Consider the following 25,269-nt stretch of genomic DNA (forward strand, 5'->3'; position numbering starts at 1 on the left):
ACTTTCCTGTTGGCCCGCGGATGAAACGCGCCCCCTCACTTTCCTGTAACACAATGGGAAACAGCTGAATTGTCCTACAGCTCGCTCCCTCTACTTTGTCCCTAATGTTGTGACGATGATGTCAAAACACTCCCGTTGCGGATCACAGAATTACCTAACTTTACAGGAATGACAGGGTAGAGGATGCAAACTGGTAGCCCACAGACATGCTTGGTTTAGCTCATTGTATTTTACACTATCTACAATTAGTTGTCAACATTTCAAAAATCAGGAGGTTTCAAATGAAAATCTGGATTTCTACTCCCTCTTAAAAAAATCGTGAAGACCCACCACCACTGAGAGCTGAGTGACTGCCCCATCAAATACGCTTTCCGTGATTCAGCACAACCCTAACACCTTTCAGCCATTTATGTTATCTGCATGGCTGCCCTGGGCATCTGAGTTTGTAAACCCTAATCTAGGCCCAGGGATAAAAAGTTAACCTGCCTGAAGCCACGTGTCAAGTTAGAGGCAAAGGAGGAAGAACAAGGTAGGTTCAGGTACCTTTCCTTCGAAGACAGCCCACTATCTTTTTAAAGAACCAAGATTCTCCTCAGCATTTCATCCAGTTGCTAACATCTTGCTAACATCCAATCTGCTAACATCCAAATGCTAACATTCTAGGGAATCTGTTATATTTTCTACATTTCCCCTGGGTCCATCTGACTCCCTTATAGGTAATAACTCTGTACCAATGATTTCATTTAACTATTATCTTCAACCCAAAAGAAACCATGAATCAGACAAAACTGAAATACCAACTTTTGCCCACACTTCAGTAGATGCAAGACCAAAACCTCAGAAATCACTTAGCTTAACACCTGGCTATACAGACAGGGAAAATGGGGCCCAGGGAAGTGATATAGTGAGGTCGCAGGGTTCCTAGGTAACGGGGCCAGTCTTCGACCTTCCAGCTCAGTGCCCTTTCTACTGTACCAGTCACCTGTGTGCACTCACCCAGGCGGCAGGGGACCGATGGCCAGCTTGCTCCACACGGAAACGAAAACCATAGAACTCCCTTACATCTCAGACCTGGCCAACCCTGACTCTGCCAAGTACTAGGGTTTAGAATGTGTTGTGAACAATTTATAGAACTTGATACGCCCTGGAAGACAGACCTTCTTTAGAACTGGTATGTGGTGGAGAGTTTATGAATGTCACAGGACTCGGTGGTCTTGGTAACACTGGCTATTATAAAAGCTAAGCCCCACGTGAGAGAAGTTGCTGGAACAACATCATAGCACCTTTGCTTCAACTTCAAAAGAAAAAAAGGCGATGGTAAAAAGCTTTAATAATAGACTGAATGTGTTTTTATAGGCAACCAATTAGCAGATTAATGAGCCATTTAACTTTCTTTACTTAAAACCAATATTCAAGAAAGATGAACCCAAAATGCATCCTCTTCTATTGACCAACATAACTAAGTACAAATGAAGTCAATGGCGTACCCCCACTAGCATGCTGTGCTGTATGTCAATAAAACAAGCCCTCCCCCGCCCCGAGCCCTGGCCCCCTGGCAAACATGGATAAATGATTGTGCACTGCGCGATGATACCATTAGGTGAGAACTTTGGTTCATGCAGTCGGCTGCCACAGAGGTTGCACTGAAAACCCGCAGCCCCGGCACCCAAAGTCAAGTCAGCGGTGGTAAGCTCGTGGCGTCAGCCGTGCTCCTTCCACAACACCAGGTGAATACTGTGGTCAGGCATGCTGGTGGCAAAGACCAAGCCCGTGTCATTGTGCCCATCCAGTCCATTGAGCCAGGATGCTTCGCCCGCCAGGAAGCTTGAGCCTCTCTTTGATTTCCTGTACTCTGGCAGAGGCCAGCGGCTAATCAGGCTCTCTGTCCGCAAGTCCATGATATACAGGTAGCGGTTGTCAAACAGCAGGGCAAAGATATCTCCAAAGCCAAGCAAGGCCAAGTTTGCTATCTCAGGAGTCTTGATGACCCTACAAAGACGAGAGTTAGGAAACATGAACCAGAAGGCAACTTTACTTCTGTTTCTGCCACTGTAATCTTTTCTGGAGACATTAAAAACCAATACAAAATTCAAGAAAATTTAGAGAGTTAAATGAAAGTTTTCAATAAAATGGAAAAGACAAAAAGCTGAGCTTACTTAAAAAGGGGGAAGAGGAAGAACCCTGACATGATAACAGCGGCACGTAAGGGAAAAGGCAGTGTCTGAGGCGTATCTCTGAAGGCGCAAGATGCCCACCCAGGCTGGAAAGGATCTTACAGAGTATCTCACTTAGGTGAAAACTGAAGTCCCGCTGGGGTCCATCCTGTGGCTAAGGATTACCAGGGAGAACTAGAATGCAAGACTCAACTCGTACCACCAGGTAAAAAGATGGATTCATCAAACCCTAGAACACTGGCCTGTGGGAGCCTCCTGTGCCTGGAACAAAGACTGGAAACCAGGTGGCTCCAGTGCTACTCTACTCGGCAGGCAGCCAACTCTAAAACCAGCAGAGGCTAGAAGAACCAAGGTGTTCCTCCTAAATAATCCAGAAACACTAACAACAGATGCATCAGAAATTGTTAGGGAAGACTGGGGGTGTGGAGAGGGCACCCCTCACCTTCCCCAAACACTGACGACAAAGGCACAGAACGGGAGAGGCCCAGCCAAACAGCAACAGAAACGCACAAAAAAACATAGTCTGCGTCGTCTGCACACTTAGTGAGGCGCCAAGACTGACAAGGAAAGCTGATGTCCTCTTTGGAGGCACCAGGAAGAGAGCTGTGAGAAAAGGATGCGCAAACCCTGCTCTGGAACAGTGTGGGGGGGGCCCCTGTGAAAGGCCGGGTTGACCTGCATTTTAACAAGGACACTGCCAACTAGCGTGTGCCCGAGAGCTCACCCAGAACAGGCAGGGCCTGGTAACTGGGACAAAGAAAGAACACAAGGGAGATCAGCTGACAGGGGGAGAAAAAGAGCTGGCAGGGACAGGGAAACTCTACACGATCACCGCCCACACGTACGAAGTGAAGGACGTGTGAGGCCAGACGTCATGACCTCTAGAAGAGAGAACTAGGGTCCGAGCAGATTTCAGCGGACATTGGAAAGGGAGGGGACTGAGTAGTGACGACGACCTATTCCCCACACTCAACCTGTCCAAAACTGAAGTGTGGGCCAACCCTGTTTCTCTTCCTTATTTCCTTCCTTGCTCTTTCACCCAGTTGCTCAGGTAACAAACCATGACAACCGCCGAACTCTCCACCTTACTCAAGCAACAAATTCAATACCAAGATCAACTGATTTTACCTCTTAAAGTTTCTACTTTATTCGCTATTAGCGAAATTGCCACGACTGATCCAAGATGTCATCCTTTGCCTGAGCTGCCAACAGTCTCAACTGGTCTTCCCACAGCTATTCTTTGCCCCTTTTAGTCAGCTAATCTCACTCTAAAATCTAATCCTATTAACACCTCTTTTAACTTTAAACCCTCTGATGGTTCTCTACTGCACTCATGTCTCCGGCACCAGGCTCCTTCAGTCTCAGGGCCTTTGAACAGCCAGGTCACTCGGTCTACAATGCTCCTTATTGCACACCATCCGCTGGCACTTAGTTAATGCAGACACTCATCCTTCAGGGCTCAGCTCAAACCTCTTCTTCAAAGAAACTTGCCTTTACTGCTCAACTAGGTGGGGTCTCAAAGTACCCCATACTGTGTTGCCCTTAGCCCAACCACTAAAACACCTAGTTATTTAATGTCAGTCTTCCCTCTTTCTGGTTAGTAATTTCTGCAAGTTTGGTAGGTAGTTCTGCAGGTTCCCAGTACATATCCCAATGCCAAAAACATACTTAGGTGCTCAATAAATATCTGCTAACAAATAGAGCAGTGGTGCAATGAACATGGGTAAATAACAACTCCTACGAAAGAGATCCAAAGGAAACTGGGAAAACAGCAGAAAAGTCCAGTAAGTCCCACATCACCAATGCAAAGCAGGAAACAACCAGAAACTCAGGTAACCGGGTGGCTAGCAGATAGGACCCAAGCCTGGTGAAGATGAACAGACTCCAGCCACTGGAGCACAAATATGTTGCAGAGGGGAATGCAGGTCTCGACAGGCTCACAGCCCCTTTAACTTTGATTACTTTAGAACTGTAAACAGATATCCCTGCTGTGCCCTCTGGGCCCTGGAACCCAAATCACCCTGCTTGCGGTAGTGAGTTAACTTAGCTCAAGAGACGGCCTATCTCAGATTTCCTGAACACCATGGTACCACGTGTGCTTTGCTTCTTTTCAGCTAGCTTCGAAGCAGAAGTGGCCCTGCCTGGTCTCAGCAACTGAGGCCACAGGACTTGCACTAAGATTTCAAAAGAGGCTGGTTTATTTGTGTTGCAGGGGGTGAGGAGGAGGCAAGACATAAAATGGCCCCCTTTCTTTTTTTAATTTTTTTTAATTTTATTTTTTATTTTTTAAAATTTACATCCCAATTAGTTAGCATATAGTGCAACAATGATTTCAGGAGTAGATTCCTTAGTGCCTCTTACCCATTTAGCCCATCCCTCCTCCCACAACCCCTCCAGCAACCCTCGCTTTGTTCTCCATATTTGAGTCACTTAATGCTTTGTCCCCCTCCATGTTTTTATGCTATTTTTGTTTCTCTTCCCTTACGTTCATCTGTTTTGTCTCTTAAAGTCCTCATATGAGTGAAGTCAAATGATTTTTGTCTTTCTCTGACTGACGAATTTCACTTCACATAATACGCTCCAGTTCCATCCACGTAGTTGCAAATGGCAAGTTTCATTCTTTTTGATGCCGAGTGATACTCCATTATATACACACACACACACACACACACACACACACACACACACACACACCACATCTTCTTTATCCATTCATCCGTCGATGGACATCTGGGCTCTTTCCATACTTTGGCTATTGTGGATAGTGCTGCTATAAACATGGGGGTGCATGTGTCCCTTCGAAACAGCACACCTGTATCCCGTGGAAAAATAAAATGGCCCCCTTGCAAAGAAAAATCTAAGGGTGCCTGGGTGGCTCAGCTGGTTAAGTGTCTAATTCTTGATTTCAACTCAGGTCATGATCTCATGGTTCGTGGGATCAAGCCCCACGTCGTCTCTGTGCTGACAGCGCAGAGCCTGCCTGGGATTCTCCCTCTGTCCCTCTCTCTCTGCCCATACCATGCTTGTGGGTGTGCGCACGTGCTCTCTCAAAATAAACAAAAATTTAAAAATTTTAAAAAGAAAAATCTAAGCTTAACACTTCCTAGCAGCAAACAAATGTGTAGGTTTATTGCTCAAAGCTAGTGTATCTGAATACCAAAAATTAACACAACTATCTTCTGGAACTCTGGACTCTTTAAGCCATTCTGAGTAAGAGAAATACATACATGAGAAAGGTAAATGTGGGATCAAAATAAAACCTTTAGAGATTCTAAGCATTCCACCTTACCTTTGCATCCCTCCTATCCAAATTTTGATTCAAAACAAAAACAATACTAAACTGTAATAAACATCAGATTTTTCCCATGGTGACTACTTGGATTTTTGCAAAGTATCACATTCTTTCAAAAGTTCCTTCTCTCTGGCTTGCTGGTACCTGAAGCATATGCCTACTGGATGATGCCAGATGGATGGATACACAGATGGACAGAAAGAAGGATGAACAGATGCAGGACTAGGGTGAATTAGGGGGATGTTGCACAAGGCCCCTACCTTCTCCTGGTTTCAGTTTCCCCATCTATGAAATGAAAAGCATAGACTAAAGTTTTCTAGGATCTATTCCAGTCTTTTTTTTCCTCAAAGCATAATTATCAATCATTTCTAGAAATGATTCTGACAGCTTGGAAAGCTAATTGGTTAGAAATATTAAGTCTGATTCCAGGAAGATATAAAAGGGGTTATTTATAACTGTCTGACCAGAGAGACCGGGCCTGACAAGGTCCTATTGGCTAGCATGACAGATCCCATACCAGTTGGCCTCAAACAGTCATGGAGAAAAACAATGACGAGAACATTCAATTTTCTGTACAACTCCAAGCCAGCATTTCCTGAACCATTCTGTGGAACACTAATTCTCTGAACCAATAGTAGGTGTTCCTCAAAAATAGGGCTTTGTATACAATGAGACTGAGGTACAGGAGGTTAAACAAATGCAAACAGGCTTCTTTGTGTAGGGCCTCTCAGAGCTATTGGTAATAAAGATCTGCCAGGTCTCGTACTTGGTCCTCGTTACAGGTATTCCATTTAGTCTTCACTTTATAGGTCAGGAAGTTGAGGCACAGAAAGGTAGAACCTTACATAAAATCATCCAGCTCATAAGAGATGGCACCAGATTTTAAACCAAGGCTTATCACCAAAGTAAGTTCTCTTCATCACCATACGGCACTGGCTCCCATCAGCCTCCAGCATGCTTACAACTACCATCAATCTCCAAGAAGGGTCTAAAGTATGCAGTGTATCACAGAATTATTTTGTCCACGGACCTCATTTCTTTGAAGAGAAATCCTACAAATTCTGTTTTTCTCTAAATACTCCATCTTTCTACTAGTCAACAGAAGGTCACTTGATCCCTTAATGTAGAATTTCACTGACCAGGAAGTGGAATTTAAAATATCAGAACTTGGGGCGCCTGGGTGGCACAGTCGGTTAAGCGTCCGACTTCAGCCAGGTCACAATCTCGTGGTCCATGAGTTCGAGCCCCGCGTCGGGCTCTGGGCTGATGGCTCAGAGCCTGGAGCCTGTTTCCGATTCTGTGTCTCCCTCTCTCTCTGCCCCTCGCCCGTTCATGCTCTGTCTCTCTCTGTCCCAAAAATAAATAAACGTTGAAAAAAAAAATTTTTTTTAAATATCAGAACTAGACATGCAGACGGCCAATGGACACATGAAAAGATGCTCGACATCATTCATCTTCAGGAAAATGCAAATCAAAACCACAATAAGATATCACCTCACACCTGTCAGAAGGGCTAAAATCAAATACATAAGAAAAAACAAGTGTGGGCAAGGATGCGGAGAAAAACGGAATCCTTGTGCACTGTTGGTGGGAATGCAAACTGGTGCAGCTGCTGTGGAAAACAGTGTGGAGACTCCTCAAAAGATTAAAAATAGAACTACCCTATGATCCAACAATTGCACTACTAGGTATTTACCCAAAGAATACAACAATACTAATTCAAAGGGAAACATGCACTCTTATGTTTACTGCAGTATTATTTACAATAGCCAGATTATGGAAGCAGCATAAGTATCCATTGATAAGATGAATGGATAAAGAAGATGTGGTGTGTGTGTATGTATATACGTGAATGTTATTCAGCCATAAAAAAGAATCAAATCTTGGTACACCTGGGTGGCTCAGTCAGTCAATCGTCCTACTCATGATGGGCTCGGGTCATGATCTTACAGTCGTGAAATCTAAGCCCCATGTTGGGCCCCTGTGCTGAGTATGGAGACTACTTGGGATTCTCTCTCTCTTCTCTCTCTCTGCCCCACCCCTGATCACACACTCTCTCTCAAAATAAATAAACTTAAAAATAAATAAATAAATAAATAAAAGAAAAAATCAAATCTTGCCATTTGCAGCTATATAGATGGAGCTATTGAGTAGAATGCTAAGTCAGAGAAAAACAAATATATGATTTCACTCACATGTGGAATTTAAGAAACAAAACAAATGAGCAAAGGAAAAAGAAAAGAGAGCAAGAGAGAGACAAACCAAGAAACAGACTCTTCAGTATTGAGAACAAACTGATGGTTACCAGAAGGGAGGTGAGTGAAGGAATGGATGGAATAGGTGACGGGGATTAAGGAGTGCACATGTTCTGATGAGCCCTAGGTGTTGCATGGAACTGAAATACAGTAGTTTCAGGTGTACAATGTAGTAACACTGCATGGCAACTGTACTGGAATTAAAATAAGAAATTTAATTAAAAAATCGTTATTTTACTAAATATACCTTATCTAAAACCTTAAACAAATATATTTAAAAAAATATTACAACTAGAGATCTGAAAGTTCTTTTTATCCAAGCCTCTTGTTTTCCAGAAAAGCATGTTAAACTCTGAAAGGGGGAAGGGGAGGGATTAGAACCTAGATCTTTGAGGTTCTAGCATGAAACTCTAATTATTGCCTTTAATATTTTTATGCATGTGATTTTCGGCATATAACCCTGTTTATAACTGATGTAGTAAACATTTCCCAAACACAAACTACTGACTGGTTTATCCAAATATTCAGTCTTGACTTTACTATTAAACCACAACAAACAAACAAACAAACAAACAAAAAGAAAGAAAGAAAAAGAAAAAAGAGAACAGACTGTCAAAGATAGGAAACATTACCTGAGAATATCATAACTGGCAAAGTCCCACTGGTAGAGACCCAGCGCTGAACTACAGACAATGTATTTGCCATCAAAATGAAGTCTTGGCTGCAGGCAGATACTCCTATCCTCAGAGACAGACAATGTCTTCAAGCACTTGCAGTTAATTTCTCTCCCAATCGGCCAAATCTACAGATAAAAGAATATTAGACAAGATGACAAATCACATCACCATAGACAAGCTTACCCTTACACAATGCGGCCTATGGTTGCTGAAGCCAGTATAAAGTGAAGTACATGAGAAAGGCCACAAGTTTTATAGTTGAGAGGCATGGGTCCTAGTTCTGATGCTGCATGTATGTACTGTGTGATCTTGGGTAAAATCCGTAACCTCTCTGAACCTCAGCTCCCACAATGAAGATGCCTACCACACAAAACAATTTAAAAACTGCAAAAAGAATGTATATAAGATCGCTCTGTAAACTTTTTGCAAATTGTTTTTATTATACAAGTAAATCTTCATTTTCATAGTGTAGATCTAAGAATTGAAGTGGGTACAAGATGTGTGGTTTTTATTTTTTTAAGTTTACTTATTTTGAGAGAGAGAGAGCGAGCGAGTGAGCAAGCAAGCACACAAGCTGGGGAGAGGCAGAGAGAAGAAGAGACAGAATCCCAAGCAGGCTCCGCCGCGCCCCACGAACCGCGAGATCATGACCTGAGCCGAGATCAAGAGTCAGATGCTCAACCGACTAAGCCACCCGGGCGCCCTGAGATGTGTCTTAAGAAAACAGAATGTGAAGATAAATTTGTGTTTTCTTTTTTCTTTACTTGCAAATCAGGGTTAGAAACTGCGTTGTACATAGAAATAACGAGCAATTCTCTTTCCAATGGGTTTAAGATGGCTTATATGAAGACATTCCTGCTTCCCTTAAAATATTCCCCGTGCTACACCATTTTAATTTCCTTGTATTTGCCAGTTTTTCTTTGATGAGGCAAATTAATGCAGGAAAAAAAAACCTCACCTTGATCTCATATTTGTCCGCACTTAAGAGTATGTAGTCTCCAGGGCTGTGCAAAAGAGACTTGACTTTACACTTCTGCAAAACCACCTAGAAATATAAACATCCATGTTACAGAAATATCCTTTTAAAACTGTTTCTAGATTGCTTTTTTAAAAATTAAAATAGGAAAAAGAGCCCAAAATGAGATGGTACACTAGAGCAGCTAAGCTGTAACTCTAGGACCAAGTTAGCCTCTAGTTAGTACAACCAGAGTCTCTATATTTTCAGCAGGATCTAAAATTGTCTAATGATGGCAGCATTTAATTTCAACTTGAATCTGGAAGCAAACATTTGGAATGGTTTTAAAAACTGTAAAATGTGACCTCATAGAAAGTGTGAGGAACAGGAAAGAAAACAGTCCGTAAACCTAGAAATAGTTACAAATAATCTGTATTCAGGAGCACGGGCATGTGCATTGTAAGGGAAAACGCACTGGACCTGGGACCAGAATCTGCCATATACTGACTCTGCAACCTTGGACAAGACCGTCTAGCACCTTTGTTTCTCAATTTCCTCATCTTTAAAATAGGGGACGGGGCATGTATTAGATCTCACAATTGCAATGAAAATGAAATAAAACAATTAAATGATGATGATGATGATGATGATGAAATAAGAGCTAGTCATCCATTAGCACTGGGAATAGTCTGTAGACATTTAGGTGCCAGTTATTTTTGTAATAAGTCAGCACAAAGTGAGGAGGTGGCCAGGCTCACTTGTTCTGAAGCCCGGGCTGCAGACTCAACTGAAACACAGACCCACTAACCGCACGCACCCTGCTGGGTTCCGTCCCGCGACCTCACTCAGAATTCATAGGAACATTTAACAGATACAAGTCAGGCCCCGAAGGGAGGGGCAGCTTGTCTAAAACATCACGGTCAGCATCCTGGCCCCAACTCCAGTGTTTTTAACACCACACCAAACTGTCTTATGTAATTTTTCCACTGAAATATTCAATGTGCCCAATACAGAACTGTGGTAAAAGATACAGAACATAAAATGTCCTATCTCAACCATTTTAAGAGTACAGTTCAGTGCTGTTACTGACCTTCTCACCAACTGCTCTCCTTCCAGCTCCACCTATTTCAGGTAAACACATTCACCCACCCGACCTGAAACCCACTGGACATCAGATTCTTTCTTCTTTGTTCCCCAGGAGTCGGTACGTTCAGTTGGCTTTACCTTAAAGACATATCCTTCGTGTGTGTTCTTCTCTTTCTGAGCTGCCACCTCGGTCCCGGCCACAGGTATCTTTTGCTTAATTATCGCAAACCCCTAACTGGCCTCGATGTGTCCGCTGTGCCCGACCCCAACCCACTGTTCACTCAGCGGCTGTTTTCTCCCTGCTCAGAACACCCAAATGCTTCTTGCTATGTGTAGGACATGCACAATCCTTAACACGGCCAAGGAAGGCACACACAATGGCCACCTCTCCCACACCACCCCCAGCACAGCTCCACTGGCCTTCAGGTCATCAAATGGTCCAGGTTCTCTCCCGCCCAGGGCCTGGGCATTACTCTGCACACGGAAACACTCCACTACTCTGTACACAGCTACCTCCGATTTCTTCATATTTTGTCCCTTCTCAAAAAGCTCTCCCCTGAGAGAGTTTAGATACCTCCTAGCCTTCCTCACAGAACACTGCACTCTTTCCTTCATGGCACTTAACACAATTTGTAATTATATATTTATTTGTGAAATTACTATTTAATAACTCTTTCTCCTACTGGGCTAACATCCATATCAAGCCTGGGTCTGCTTTGTTCACTCCTGTATCCTCCAGCCCTCACAGAAATGCCTGGTAAGCTCAGGAAAAGTGTTTCTGCCTGACATTTTCATGATTAATATTGCATTTGATCCTCACGGCCGTCTTTTTTTGAAAATGAGTAAACACCACAATACTCTTTTAAGGACTTTATACATTTTTTCTTTGTCCCACTTCTTGCAATTATTTTTTTTTTACATGAAAATTGCTTTTCTGATTAAAAAAATATGCTTATCCGAAAGGGAAAAAAGCACCCACAGTTCCTAAGTAATAACCACCTTCAACATTTCAGTGCATGAACAGATTTATTCAGAAACTGGTATTCTAGTCTACAGTACAGTTTTACTGTGTTTGTTCCCTCTACCCACCAAATATATTGTGAGTATTTTTCCATGTCCGTAAGTCCATTCATCTGTTAAACTATTTACTGAGTGCCTCTTACTTGCTGGTCACTGTCGTTGGCCATCACGCTTTGTGGGCGCACCTGCTCCGTCTTATGGCTCCCCTACCACTTACAAGGCAGCACCCAGCATCCTCCACCCCACCCCCAGCTCCCTCACCCCCTCAAAGCCTGATGTCAAGATTTCTCCTGTAAGTCTTCCTACCTTGGTGACCCATTCCGTGTGCCCGGTGAGCGTGTTCAGGCACGTCCCAGCAGATAAAGCCCATACTTTCACAGTGAAGTCTGCAGAGCCACTCACCAAGATATCCAGTTCATCATTGTAGTCAACGCTAAACACTAGTATATACAACATACACAGTTAAAACATGCCCGAGTCTTTTATAATAGAGTTCAATAACATTCATTCTCCCTAGCTGCTCAATTATATAATTTCTCAACCACAGTTACTGTTAAGAATGGTGCTACTCAGTTAAGAATTTTATGATAAAAAATATATCCAGTTCAAAATTCTTGTTATTATTATAGCTGATTATTCTAAGGCTGGAACGTCCCTGGAGTAATGCAATCTTTTATACTTGTGCTAGCTTTAAAGCGAGAGGTAAAAGCAGTACTGGAGATAACGGCATTTCCACTCAGGACTGCCTGCCTGATCCGACACAAAGCTAATCCAGCTTATGCAGGGAAAACAGGAACATAGGTGGCCCTGCTTAGATGCGCACTATTTGTTGCAGTGAGACTCAACTTCAAGAATCATACCCATAATCAAGAAAAGCCAGCGTAACGAGAAAAACAAAAGAAACACAAGTATCTCAACGGTCAGACTAAACCACTCTCTCAAACGGTTTGAATTTCTTCACAGGTGTACCCCCAGCACCTAAAACAGCAAGTTTTAGCCTGAGTACAGCAAGTACTCAAAACATTTGTTTTTAAATGCCTGCCAAACTCTAAAGGAACACTGGGGACCCAGAGATGAAGGGCTTTTCCTTAAGGAACTCAGTCTAAGTGAGGGGTGAAGGAGGAAGTCCAAAAAAATTAAATGTTTACCTCTTGCTAGGGAAACACCAAGGAGAATGACTAACTCTGCCCAGGGGTATCAGGGAAGACTTCAGGGAAGAGGCGATATTGGAGATGGGCCCTGAAGGATGAGTAGAGTTTATCAAGAAAAGAAAGAGAATATTGCAGGTAGAGGGAACAGCAAAGGCATGGAATTATGGAAAGCCACAGCAATGTCCAGGGAACAGTAACGAGGAAATTTTTTAGAGCAGGGCTCTTGAAGTTGATCACCTGGAAGTCAATGTACATCTTGACACTATGGAACAGTATACTCAATTTAGTAAGTTCCATGCTAAACCATAGATTTTCCAATATTCATTTCCATAACAAACAAGTGGTAACAAATAAGCAGACTAAGGAAAAATGTGTAAGATGAAAAACAAAGTGGTGAAAAAATGGTCTTCAGGAGTAAAACAGCCAGGTTCACTTCAAAGTATTACTAAGCACCAGACACAATACAAAGAACTCAGGACCTAAGGATGAACAAGACAGGTAGGACCCTGCCTTGCTGGCAGTATAGCCTGGTATATCAGACTTATTTGTATGATGAGTGTTAGGACAAAATACAGGTTACTGGGAAACCTGTTCAGGGAGTCCGAGAAGACGCTTAAGAGCACAGACTGTGACTCTCCAAGACTAGTGCAGTGGGTAAATGGGGGAAAGGAGGGGGGCTGCTGCACAAGAGGCTGGGAAGCAGCTCAACATGATTTCTGCACAGAGCTCCAAAATGCAATGCAACAGAGGTGGAAGCTCTGGTCTCGAGACTATGTTCAAACGACCAATTTCTGCACACCAGGCCACTATAAAATTATTAGGAAAAATCAGGTATCTGTTTCCTTTGTCTTCTCTCTAGGCACTGTTTGTTTTAATCAGTTGTCAACCAAGCTCCAATTCAATGTAAAGTGTGTAGCTCACACAATCTGAGAACCACTGTCACTGCAAAGGATGGTTAGCCCTGATTCTACAAATAAAGTAGATTGAATTTACAAGTGTAGGACTTACTCAATTTGGAAGTATGGAAGCTGATAAAAAGCAAAAAGGACGGACTGTTCAATGGAGTGTAAATGAAATAGGTAAGGAGAACTGCCCCCTCCCTGCATAAGGGTACAAAGAAGAGTTTTGAATGCGCCAAGGAAAAGCAAAATTCAGGAAAAAATTCCAAATAAGGGTACCTTAAATAAAGGGATTAACTGCTGCTATTGAGAAAACAGAGGAGGGAGAGGCAGGTTAAGTTAAAAAACAAAAAGGGGGTCATATTCTTGGCTTCCGGTTTTAAGGAATGAAGTTAAAGTAACTGTAGAAACCCCTGAAAAAGGGCAACCCACCCGCCCCTGTGTGCCCCCGGAAGTGCTGGGTCCTGGCTCCAGAACTCCATTCCCAGCAGGCCACAGTGTTGTCAAAGGAGCCTGTCACAAGCTTCTGCTCATCAAATTTCACTGCTGCACAAGTGTGGGTCTGGATGCCATAAACGCACTGTCCTGTGCTCACATCCCACAGTTTTGCAGACAAGTCATCTGACCCTTCAAGAGAAAAACAGGGAGGTTAGTAAGAAAACAAACACTAAAGAAGGCCAATCAATCCCCAAACCGTGGTATTCTTCAAGTAGAACCTCAAGGTCCCCTCCTCTAGCATTCCCACTTCATAGCTGAGAAAAGCAAAGCATGGAGAGGCTAATACAACTCATTCAGGGTCACCAAAATGGTGTTAACAGCATGGGGACTGAATGCAAGCTTTCTGGTTTTGTCCGTTTCCCTTAACCTGCCAGGCTACAAGAGGAGTGCTAGACTAAAGCATCCCTTGCTGCTTCTACTTGTAAAATTTCACAATCTTTGACCATCACGAGCTTTCTGATTTGAGCTTGAGATGAAGGGTATTACCTATGACTGCATATATACATTTGCATGCCTATCCATGACCCACATCCCGAACAAATAAAGAATGCTGAAGAGTAAAGCTGTCCACTGGAACAGGTTCTACTCTAAGGGCAGTCAGGGAAAAGCCTCAGATCTCTCAGATCACAGGTTAACTTCTGCAAAGGCTAACTGCTAATTCTTTGAGCCATCCTGAAATGTGCAAAGCAACTTCTAAGAAAACCATGGATAAATCATCCCCAGACTTCCACAACTCAACACACTGATCTTGTAAAGCCCCTTAAGATTCTGCAGAGGGGCGCCTGGGTGGCTCAGTCGGTTAAGCGTCCAACTTCGGCTTAGGTCATGATCTCACAGTTTGTGAGTTCGAGTCCCGCGTCTGGCTCTGTGCTGACAGCTCGGAGCCTGGAGCCTTCTTCGGATTCTGTGTCTCCCTCTCTCTGCCTCTCCCCCGCTCACGCTCTCTCTCTGTCTCTCAAAAATAAATAAATGTTAAAAAAAAAAAAAAAAGATTCTGCAGAAAAAGTAGGTTTTATTTCTATTCTGATGAAAATATACCAATCATGATAATTCAAGATTAGCTTTAATTATGTTTAAAGGTATAATGATTAAATCACGCTCACAATTTACCTTTATAATAAAAAAGTAATAATAAGAATTGACAAAAGCATTTTGAGGACATAACAAATATAGTCACTATGACAAGGACACACTATGCAGGAAATCACCAAATGACTGGTTTTGGAAAGGATGAAATGGCTAAAATCAGCCACAATTCTGCCTTTAAGGGTTGGTAAAGAGCCACTGTTCCAGACAATGGAAAAATAGCTACAACTCATGAAAGAGGTAGAGCATGAATTTCAACTTGGACAAACCCTAGGAGAAATACAGTCTTCATTTTAGACTATATTTGTTGTCACTTTACTATTTAGAGACTCAGCTTCTTCCCTATAAAATAAGGGATGGGAATTGGTTGGTGGTTCTCAATGGTCATATGAGACATGAAAATCATCTGGAGAAGGGCACTGTGCTGCTCAGTTGGTAGAGCAGGTGACTCGTGAACTCAGTGGTGTAGGTTCAAGCCTACAATGGGTGTAGAGATGACTTAAGAACAAAATCTTTGGGTGGAGGGGAAGAATCATCTGAGAAGCTTCATCAAACACCTATGTAGGGCCCTAGCTTCAGAGATTTTAATTTAGAACCTCTGAGGTGGGGCCTGATCATCTTAAAAGCTTGCCAGGTGATTCTAATGTATCAGCAATATTTTGAGAACCAATGGTCTAGAACAGCACTCCAAGAGAAACAATACAAACCACGAATGCAATTTACATACGTAATTAAAATTTTTCTATTATTTACTGTAAAAACAAATTTAGTACAAATTTCATTAGCTCAATATATCAAAAATATTGTTAATGAAATATTTTATACCCTAAGTCTTTGATATCTACTGAGTATTTCCCATTTCACATCTCTGGACCAGCCACATCTCAAGAGCTCAAAAGGCTTATGGGGTCAGTGGCTAGTATACTGGATAGCGTGTCTAGATAATCTGAACTGTACATTTGAAAAATGGTTAAAATGATAAATCTAGGTGTTCCACAAATATGCCTTAGGAAACGGCATGATTAGCTCCTCAATCTAGTATATATTTTACCACAATGTGATAAAAACAAACCAAAAAAAAAGGGAGAGATTATCCTAATTTTTAAATTAATTTATAGAGGAAAATATTGGGCCACTCAGTTTTACGCCCTAGAGAAGCATCAGAGAATAACTTGGTTGATTTCAGTTCCATTTTCCAGTGGTACAAGTCTACTCTTAACCGCTAAGCCTTTAGGAGTCATTGTTCTCTGCTCCTTTTTGGTTTTATTTCAACCTTTCCTATAGACTCCTGTTTGCTGCACTGAGTATACTCCAACGTGTTTTCAAGGAGGTCATCAATGACACAGCCTAAAGATGAAAGGGGAGTAAATAAACGTAGACTGTTTTTCATTATATAAAAGAAAAAAAAAAAAAAAACCCTCTCAATTCAGAAGAGGTTGAAAACAATACTTTGATATAAAAAATTCCAGGGATGGGTATATAACAAACGTAAGCAGAAAACTGAGCTGTAACTCAAATGGAATAAACTATCGTATCCAGCAAGGTTTAAATATTTAACTGGTAGAATCAGATCTCAGCTCTCAACTGCCTCTTGGAGGCATGTGACTCTGATGACCAACTGAACAAACACTGGCCAGTGCCTCTTTCATACAGGCAATTTTCACTGCCCTTGAAACTCTCTTCATCACCATTCTTCTTTACCTCTTCCCTAAGTACACTCTTCAAGGATCCATCCTAGGCCCCATTCTTTTTTCCTCTCCATGTCCTTTTGAATTTCACTGTTATAGCCATAGCTGAAATGTCACTAACTCCTCAACCTTTTGCTCTAGCCCTGAGCTATTCCCCAAAGCTCTGATGTTACATTTCCAGAACCTTGTCGGAATCTCCATCACATCCGACTGCATTGAAGTTCATCCCAGGGGCACCTGGGAGGCTCAGTCAGTTAAGCATCTGACTTGATTTCAGCTCAGGTCACGATCTCACAGTTTGTGAGATCAAGCCCCACATCAGGCTCTGCACTGACTGGGGAGCCTGCTTAGAATTCTCTGTCTCTCTCTCTCTGCCCTTCCCTTGCTTGCACTCTCTCTTAAAAATAAATAAACTTTAAAAAAAATTTTTTTTAAATTTCATTCCAAATTGAACTCCCTCTACCCGCTCAAATTTATTCCTTCATTTCCTATTCTTGGTACCAGTACTACCACCTTCCCAGGTATTTTCCTCGCCACATACTCAGTCCATTGCTAAGTCTTGTTAATTCCATTTCAATGGCTGCTCTTCCATTTAACTGCTCCTTTAAAAAAATCTCTACCCTTCGGGCACCTGGGTGGCTCAGTGGGTTGAGCATCTGACTTCAGCTCAGGTCATGATCTTGTAGTTTGTGAGTCCAAGCCCTGCACTGGGCTCTCTGCTGTCAGCACAAAGCCTGCTCCAGATCCTCTGCACCCTCTCTCTCTGCCCCTGCCCCACTTGGGGGCACGCTCCCTCTCTCTCAAAAATAAATAAACCTTGGGACGCCTGGGTGGCTTAGTCAGTTAAGTGTCTGACTGACTTCGGCTCAGGTCACAATCTTACGGTTTGTGAGTTTGAGCCCTACATCGGGCTCTGTGCTGGGTCAGAGCCTGGAACCCGCTTAGGATTCTGTGTCTGCCTCTCTCTCTCTGCCCCTCCCCTACTCTGTCTGTCTGTCTCTCTCTCAAAAATAAACATAAAAAAAATTAAGTAAACAAACCTCAAAAAAAAAAAAAAAAAAAAACTCTACACCTACTATCCTAAATCTAGATCTACTCTTACCTAAAATGCAATAGGCTAATACTTTAGAAATTCTAGATCTGTCTATGTCAGAGGGTCTTCATATAAGTAGTGTCATCCTCCAAGGGAACATTTTAGAAATTTGCAGGGGTGGTTTCAAGTGTCACAATGATTTTGGAGGCAGTGGGGGGGGGGGGGGGGGAGGCGGGGGGGGGGTCTAAATTACCAGCCTCTACTGGGCAAAGACCAGAAATGCTAGACATTCTGCAATGTTTGGGACAATGTACAAAAAGAATAGTCATGTATTCTGCATGACCTTTTTTTTTTTAATGTTTATTTATTTTTGAGAGGGGGGGGAGGGAGGGAGGGAGAGGGAGAGGCAGACACAGAATCTGAAGCAGGCTCCAGGCTCTGAGCTGTCAGCACAGAGGCCGATGCAGGGACCTGAGACCACGAGATCATGACCTGAGCTAAAGTTGAACACTTAACCGACTAAGCCACCCAGGCGCCCATATTCTGCATGACTTCTTAAAGATTCTGCCTGATTGCCTTAAAGGTTCTGCCTGTGACAAGTTTATTCTTAGTTGACTGAGCCTTGGACCTGTTTTACAAAGCACCGAGTCTATTCTGAATTTACTATGAGTGTAACTACCAGGTAGACTGAGGAAAAATGCACTTTGCTTTGTTGGAGACTTTTCACCACTTGTGACCACATCACTGATGGTACAAATACAACACCGTGCTATTTACAACTGTCATGTTCATGATGATAGTACATACACAGGTGCAAACATCTGATTACACTACCGTCTTCTAACACAGCTGTGCTTGGGCACAACACATTTAATGTGCGTTATTTTTTTTTTTTTCAACGTTTATTTATTTTTGGGACAGAGAGAGACAGAGCATGAACGGGGGAGGGGCAGAGAGAGAGGGAGACACAGAATCGGAAACAGGCTCCAGGCTCTGAGCCATCAGCCCAGAGCCTGACGCGGGGCTCGAACTCACAGACCGCAAGATCGTGACCTGGCTGAAGTCGGACGCTTAACCGACTGCGCCACCCAGGCGCCCCTGTGCGTTATTTTAAATTACTGTCTTATTTTTCCTCTGGATCAGAGTTTAGGTATTATATTGATTTTTTGAAATATGTGTATGTACAGGTAAGTTATTTCTATGAATTTGACTTCAAGGTAAGAGAATATTGTAAAATACGTTACAAAAAGAGGACCTGGGGCCTGGCAGAAATAAGAAACACTGGTCTACTTGGAGCAGAATGCTCTAGTCCTGGCCCTTTCTCTGCTCAGAAATCTTTCATAGTTTTTCTTATTGCTTAAAGAAAACTGTCCAAACTCATATTCCCAATATTTAAGGTTTTTACAATACAGCTCAAGACAATTCTTCAGCTTATATTCTAAGAATCTCTTATAGAGTCCTTAATTATATACTGAGTTCAGATAAAAAGAATTTTTATTTTCCTCCTATATGCCCCATGCTTAGCCCTTTCCATACCTTTGCTGGAAAGTGCTTATTCTCACCTCTCTAAAATCTACCCATTCTCCAAGATTCAACATAAACACCGCTCAATTTTTGCAAATGAAAGACCTCACTCCTTCCTCTGAACAACTGATTTTTTACTCATACAATTCAAATATATCATTTGACCGCATATCTTTTATAGCTGTTGTTTTTCTTATTCAACTGTAAGCCATGGTCACAATATGGCAGCGTGCAGGTTAAATATGACACAATCACAATATTTTTAAAATGTGATAATACTTAAAAATCAGTACACTAAAAAAAAAAAATCAATCAGAATATTGCACAAAAATCTAGATTTAGGACTTCTTTGAAAAATCAGATCTGACCACTGTGAGCCTATATCCCACATGGCAAATAATTCACTGCAGTAGAGCAGCAGCTACCCTCTCTAGAAGGGCAAGTGTTCTCTCACTAGCACAGTCTACATGGAGACTTTTACTTAATCAGGTTACTTCCTGATTCCAGTATGTATGTTCTCTGAGCAAAGAACTGTCCTAATTCATCCACATATGTCCTTACATTGTCTTTCACATAGTAGTTTCTAATTATTTACTGCGTAGCACAAACAAAGCACAACAGGTTCCTTTCTCACCATTTCAGAAATCACAACTCAGCAGAAGGATAACTACCTCTTTGGTAACAGCATGAAACAAAGGTATGTATAATTCCATAACAAACACTTCTCTCACTAGTTATAGTTTCAGGGATACAGCTATTAGAAATTTTAAACTTGGGGTGCCTGGGTAGCTCAGTCGGTTGAGCGTCTGACTTCAGCCCAGGTCATGATCTCACGGTCCGTGGGTTCGAGCCCCGCATCGGGCTCTGTGCTGACAGCTCAGAGCCTGGAGCCTGCTTCGGATTCTTTGTCTCCCTCTCTCTCTGACCCTCCCCTGCTCATGCTCTGTCTCTTTCTGTCTCAAAAATAAAAACATTAAAAAAATTTTTTTTAAAAAAGAAAAGAAAAATTAAACTAAAGCTTTGGATTATTTTCAATAGAGCATAATTTTCAATACACAAACTTGATGAATTTAATCAGAACAAAAAATACAAAATATAGACCCACCTACAGAATAACCTTAAAATGCAGGGTCGGGTCCACCGTTATTGCAGATATTAACTTTCCAGGTAGTTGAAGAATTCAGTGAATGTGTCCCATTCACTTCTGCCCCAAGTTAAAGTCAAGTTTTACTGCATTTCAAAAGTAAAATTTGATGAGAATTTTTCTTTTAAAGCTACATGTGGTTCTGAAAATGAGTCAACTGCCAGTATTTGCCCAAGTGTGAATGAGCACAAGGCTCGAAGGCAATACTGCATCTTAATCTTTAAAACTTACCTGCCATTGATCATAAGACAAAAAGGACACAGAAAAGCCATTGCTCCAACTGGGAAAGCACATCCAAGTATAAAAGAATGGATGATACCTTTCCAATAATCCGGCTTATAGGACACAGAATAATGTAAGCATGGAGTAACTTTAGGATGACAAAAACCACGAAATGCCTTAAGTTTAATGTTCATTTTATAAAACTGGCAAAGCATTTAGCATTTTAGAGAAACATATCACTATGAGAAAATGTACATCCTCAAGAGATCATACACCTCAAGAATATTAAAACTGAGTCTGTTATTTAAAACTGCTGTGGCCATGCCATAAATTCAGTCTCTCTGGAAAGGACAGTTAAGAGGAGCTTTAAAATCATTTATATTTCCGGATCTGTAATTCTACTTTGAGGTTTCTGCCCCAAATAAATAATTCAAGGGGGGAAAAAGGCAAACAAAAATATTCATAAATATTTCATAGATATATTCTGAATTCATAGAAACAACCTGAATATACACTAATATTGAACTGGCTAAATAATGATGATATATTTACACAAAGGAACAGAATATGCTATTAAAAAAGGCAATTATGGGGTGCCTGGATGGCTCAGTGGCTTAAGTGACTGACTTAATTTTGGCTCAGGTCGTGAGTTCGAGCCCCACATTGGGTTCTGTGCTGACAGGGTGGAGCCTGCTTCAGATTCTGCGCCTGCCTCTCTCTGCCCCTCTCCTGCTTGCTTTCTTTCTCCCTCCCTCCCTCCCTCCCTCTCTCTCAAACAATAAATACATAAACTAAAAAAAATTTTTTTAAAAAGGCAACTATGTACTTCAGTAATACTCAAATGTTTATCTTGGATTAGGGCGCCTGGGTGGCTCAGTCAGTTAAGCATCTGACTTCGGCTCAGGTCATGATCTCACCATTGTGGGTTCGAGCACCACGTCGAGTTGTGCTGACAGCTCAGAGCCTGCAGCCTGCTTTGGATCCTGTGTCTCCCTCTCTCTCTACCCCTCCCCTGCTTGTGCTCTCTCTCAAAAATAAATAAACATTAAAAAAATAAAAATAAAAAAACAAGAAGGGCCTGACCTATAAAAAATTTTTTTTAAAAAGAAATTATCCTGGATGAAAAAAGAACACCAAGGATCCCTAAATATTACATACAATGGAAGTGAAAAGGCATCGGGATCATCGATAAGGCTGCCTGAAATCATTCTACACCATTGCCTAAGAATTATTTACAATGCCCATCAAAATGTACTGCCTAAAACATATGCACTGATTACATGTACAAACAGCCATTATAACTGGAAGAATCACACAATTCCAAATTTTAATGATTATATCTGCTACATAGTTACTTAATTGCTTAGGATTAAAATATCCATCTGTCTTTGTTTCCATGCCCAAATTCTTTTAACTTTTAATTCTTCTTAGAACCACAGGAATTTTAGCAAGAAAGAAATACCTCCATTCCCATACTTTATAGATAAGAAAACAAACACAGAGAGGTTAAGTAATTCTTGCAAGATGATCTAATTACTTGCTAGGTCTAGGCATCATCTTTTCCACTGGTTTTTCTCAAAAATCACTGTTGACAGAAAAAAAGTTTAACCAACATGGAAAACTGTACATGGAAGGAAAAAGCACTGAAAAAAATAGTTACAGCTTTCTGACTCACATCACATTTAAAAGAATGTCTGGGGGTGTCTGGGTGGCTCAGTCGGTTAAGCGTCCGACTCTTGATCTCAGCTGAGGTCTTGGTCTCAGGGTTGTGAGTTCAAGCACCGCATTGAGTTCCATGCTGGGCATGGAGGAAAGGAAAAAGGAAAAAGGAAAGGAAAGAGAAAAGAGAAAAAAGAAAAAAAAAGAATGTCTGGAGCCTTCTTCTCACAAAATTCTATAAAAATGATTTGTCTTCTAGAGGGAAAGAGGATAAAAGGGTGTAAAACTACTCAGGGATGGAGGGAGGGGGAAATTCCACTATAGATATCTCATATAATTAATACTTGCCATCCTCAAGCCTAAGGACTAGTTTGTTCTGTTTCTAAGATTATACCCTATGAAACGCACAACAACAACAAAACAGTTCCAGAATCTCTTACCTGTACAGAGAAGTCCATCCTTGTAGTAAAGTGCATACACCCTGGCACTGTGTCCAATTAACGATGAGGTCTCAAAGGCTTCATGGTCCTCCAGTTGCTTCATTCTCAAAATAGCCTTCAAATAAACCTTCTTCCAGTGCAAAGCGTCCTGAACAGAATCATCTATCTGCCAGCCCAAATTTTTACACGCAGTCTGCCACACCTCTGTACAGGCACTTATCACCTTATTCCACTGTTTAGAGACGAGGCAGCATGTGAGTAAAGTCTGAGGATCGAGCCATTTTAACAAATAAAAACTGAGCTCCAGGGGAAGGAGTTTGAGGAAGTCCCGCTTGAGGAGAGTCTCCAGGTTATTGGAGAGATGCCTGAGCTGGACTGCCCCACTCAGACTAATCAGGTGATCCAGAGTTTCATTTTTCTGCAAGTCCGTCAGAGAAAGAAATGTAACAGAAATGTTATCAAGCCATGTCTCAAAGTCCTTTCTCTCCATAAGGTTATGGAAAAATTTACCTGTGGCACATCAAAATATTGTATTAGTTCTGCTCAAAAAGACCATTCAAGCAAGACTGCTAACAAATGAAAATTAGTGTAAAAAACTTGGCATTACAACTTTATGTTTAGTTATTACATTACAACTTTACAGTTAATATATTGTATTCAAAAAGCTTCCATGCACACAAAAGATAATACATCTAAGAAAACATACTTTAATGAATCATGATCTCTGAAACATAAATCAGTGAGACTTATGTTGGTGTAGGTGACTTGCTCCTTTTGAAGTCTAGCACATGCTACATGCATCTTCACAGTAAAAGATTTATAGTATCACTCATTATAAAATAGTTTATTCTATACACTTCTCTCCCCTCCCCCCAACACGATCAAAACCATCGTAACACTATTTCCTTAATACACTCTATTTGGGTACTTAAGTCACAAATATAAACACCAGCATGTGACAACCAGAAGGCAGGTCTCCTGAGCAGTAACTGGAGACATTAGTTATCATGCTAGGCACAGCTTGATCTGTTACCAAAATCACAGAACTGACTACTGGGTTTTCAATAAATATTCAGGCAAAAAAGGTCTGGGGAAGAAAAACAGGCAGATGTAATAAATCATGTGGCTCAGGTATTTTGGTTTTTCTACTTCCTTCATGGCACTGCCTGTTAGAACAAAAATTACCAAAGGCCTTATGTAGCCTTACATAGTTTTTATTAGCCTCATATGAGCTGGTGACAACTCTTAATCATGTGCCCCCAGAGAGCAAAGAGGGTCAAGGAAGCTTACACAAATAAGTAATCCTGATGCTTCCAAAACACCAACAAAAACAAAACAAAACAAAACAAAAAAAAAAACAAAAAAAAAAACAAAAAAAACCCAGGTAGCATCATCCCTACTTTGCAGAGGAGGAAGTTACAAGTCAGAGAAGGTAAGTGATTTGCCTACCTACTGTCAATAGAACTATTAAAACAGCATCAGAACAGACTGGAAGTCAGTGCTCCCTCCATCAGTACTCTTCCAACCACACAGACCGAACTGTCTCTCTCTGACTACAGCTACAACCAGGAGAATCACAACCTGGTTATAAAATCTGGTACCTATCTGATTATACCACCTTCTCCTTTAAAAGAATGACACATTGCTCCAGGACTAACTGGAGCAAAAAGAAACGTTACAAGTATATAGCATTACACATTGCATCAAGGTATCAGCCCGCTTTTAAGAACAGGGAATAAACTAATGAAAAAACAAAAAATACAGCAAATCAGCAAAAATCATCTTTCCCAAGCTTAGCTATATGTTGATAGATGTTAGTGCTGGATGATGGATACACGGAGGTTTTTATTCTCTTTACTACCATATGTTTAAACATTCCATAATTAAAAAACAAAGCTTTCCTTCTAATATCACTTAGTTTCCTACCAGATGGCCATACTAATTTTAAAAATTAACATCCAAATCTCAACACACCTCCAGAGGCAAGGGCAACAAAAGCAAAAATGAACTACTGGGACCTCATCAGAATAGAAAGCTTCTGCACAGCGAAGGAAACAGTCAGCAAAACTAAAAGCAACCGACAGAATGGGAGAAGATATTTGCAAACAACACATCAGATAAAGGGTTAGTATCCAAAATCTAGAAGGAACTTATCAAACTCAACACCCAAAAAACAAATAATCCAGTGAAGAAATGGGCAAAAGACATGAATAGACACTTCTCCAAAGAAGACATCCAGATGGCCAACCGACACATGAAAACATGCTCCACATCACTCATCATCAGGGAAATACAAATCAAATGAGATACCACCTTACCCCTGTCAGAATGGCTAACATTAACAACTCAGGCAACAACAGATGTTGGCGAGGATGCAGAGAAAGAGATCTCTTTTGCATTGTTGGTAGGAATGCAAGTTGGTGCAGACACTCTGGAAAACAATATGGAGGTTCCTCAAAAAACTAA

The 25,269-nt window shown here is 41.5% G+C and overlaps 1 protein-coding gene across 4 annotated transcripts in view; it reads right to left on the bottom strand.

Annotated features, from left to right (window-relative positions):
- The window catches only part of FBXW2 (F-box and WD repeat domain containing 2), a 60,211-nt gene that overhangs the window by 30,376 nt on the left and 4,566 nt on the right, over window positions 1–25,269 (bottom strand). For 2 of the 4 annotated variants that reach the window (XM_086683859.1, XM_086683860.1), the window contains exons 3-7: window positions 22,804–23,313; window positions 13,942–14,136; window positions 11,766–11,899; window positions 9,357–9,443; window positions 8,354–8,523 (exon numbers count right to left, since the gene is read on the bottom strand). In XM_086683859.1, the coding sequence (XP_086539985.1) occupies window positions 8,354–8,523; window positions 9,357–9,443; window positions 11,766–11,899; window positions 13,942–14,136; window positions 22,804–23,293 (1,076 nt within the window). In that variant the 5' untranslated portion in view covers window positions 23,294–23,313. Of the gene's footprint in view, window positions 1–1,313; window positions 1,990–8,353; window positions 8,524–9,356; window positions 9,444–11,765; window positions 11,900–13,941; window positions 14,137–22,803; window positions 23,314–25,269 lie in introns of those variants that run through there. The other 2 variants (XM_025914292.2, XM_086683861.1) reach the window with 2 other exon arrangements.

This window comes from Puma concolor, chromosome D4, assembly GCF_028749965.1.
Source record: "Puma concolor isolate L17-30 chromosome D4, mPumCon1.1.hap2, whole genome shotgun sequence".
Lineage (NCBI taxonomy): Eukaryota > Metazoa > Chordata > Mammalia > Carnivora > Felidae > Puma > Puma concolor.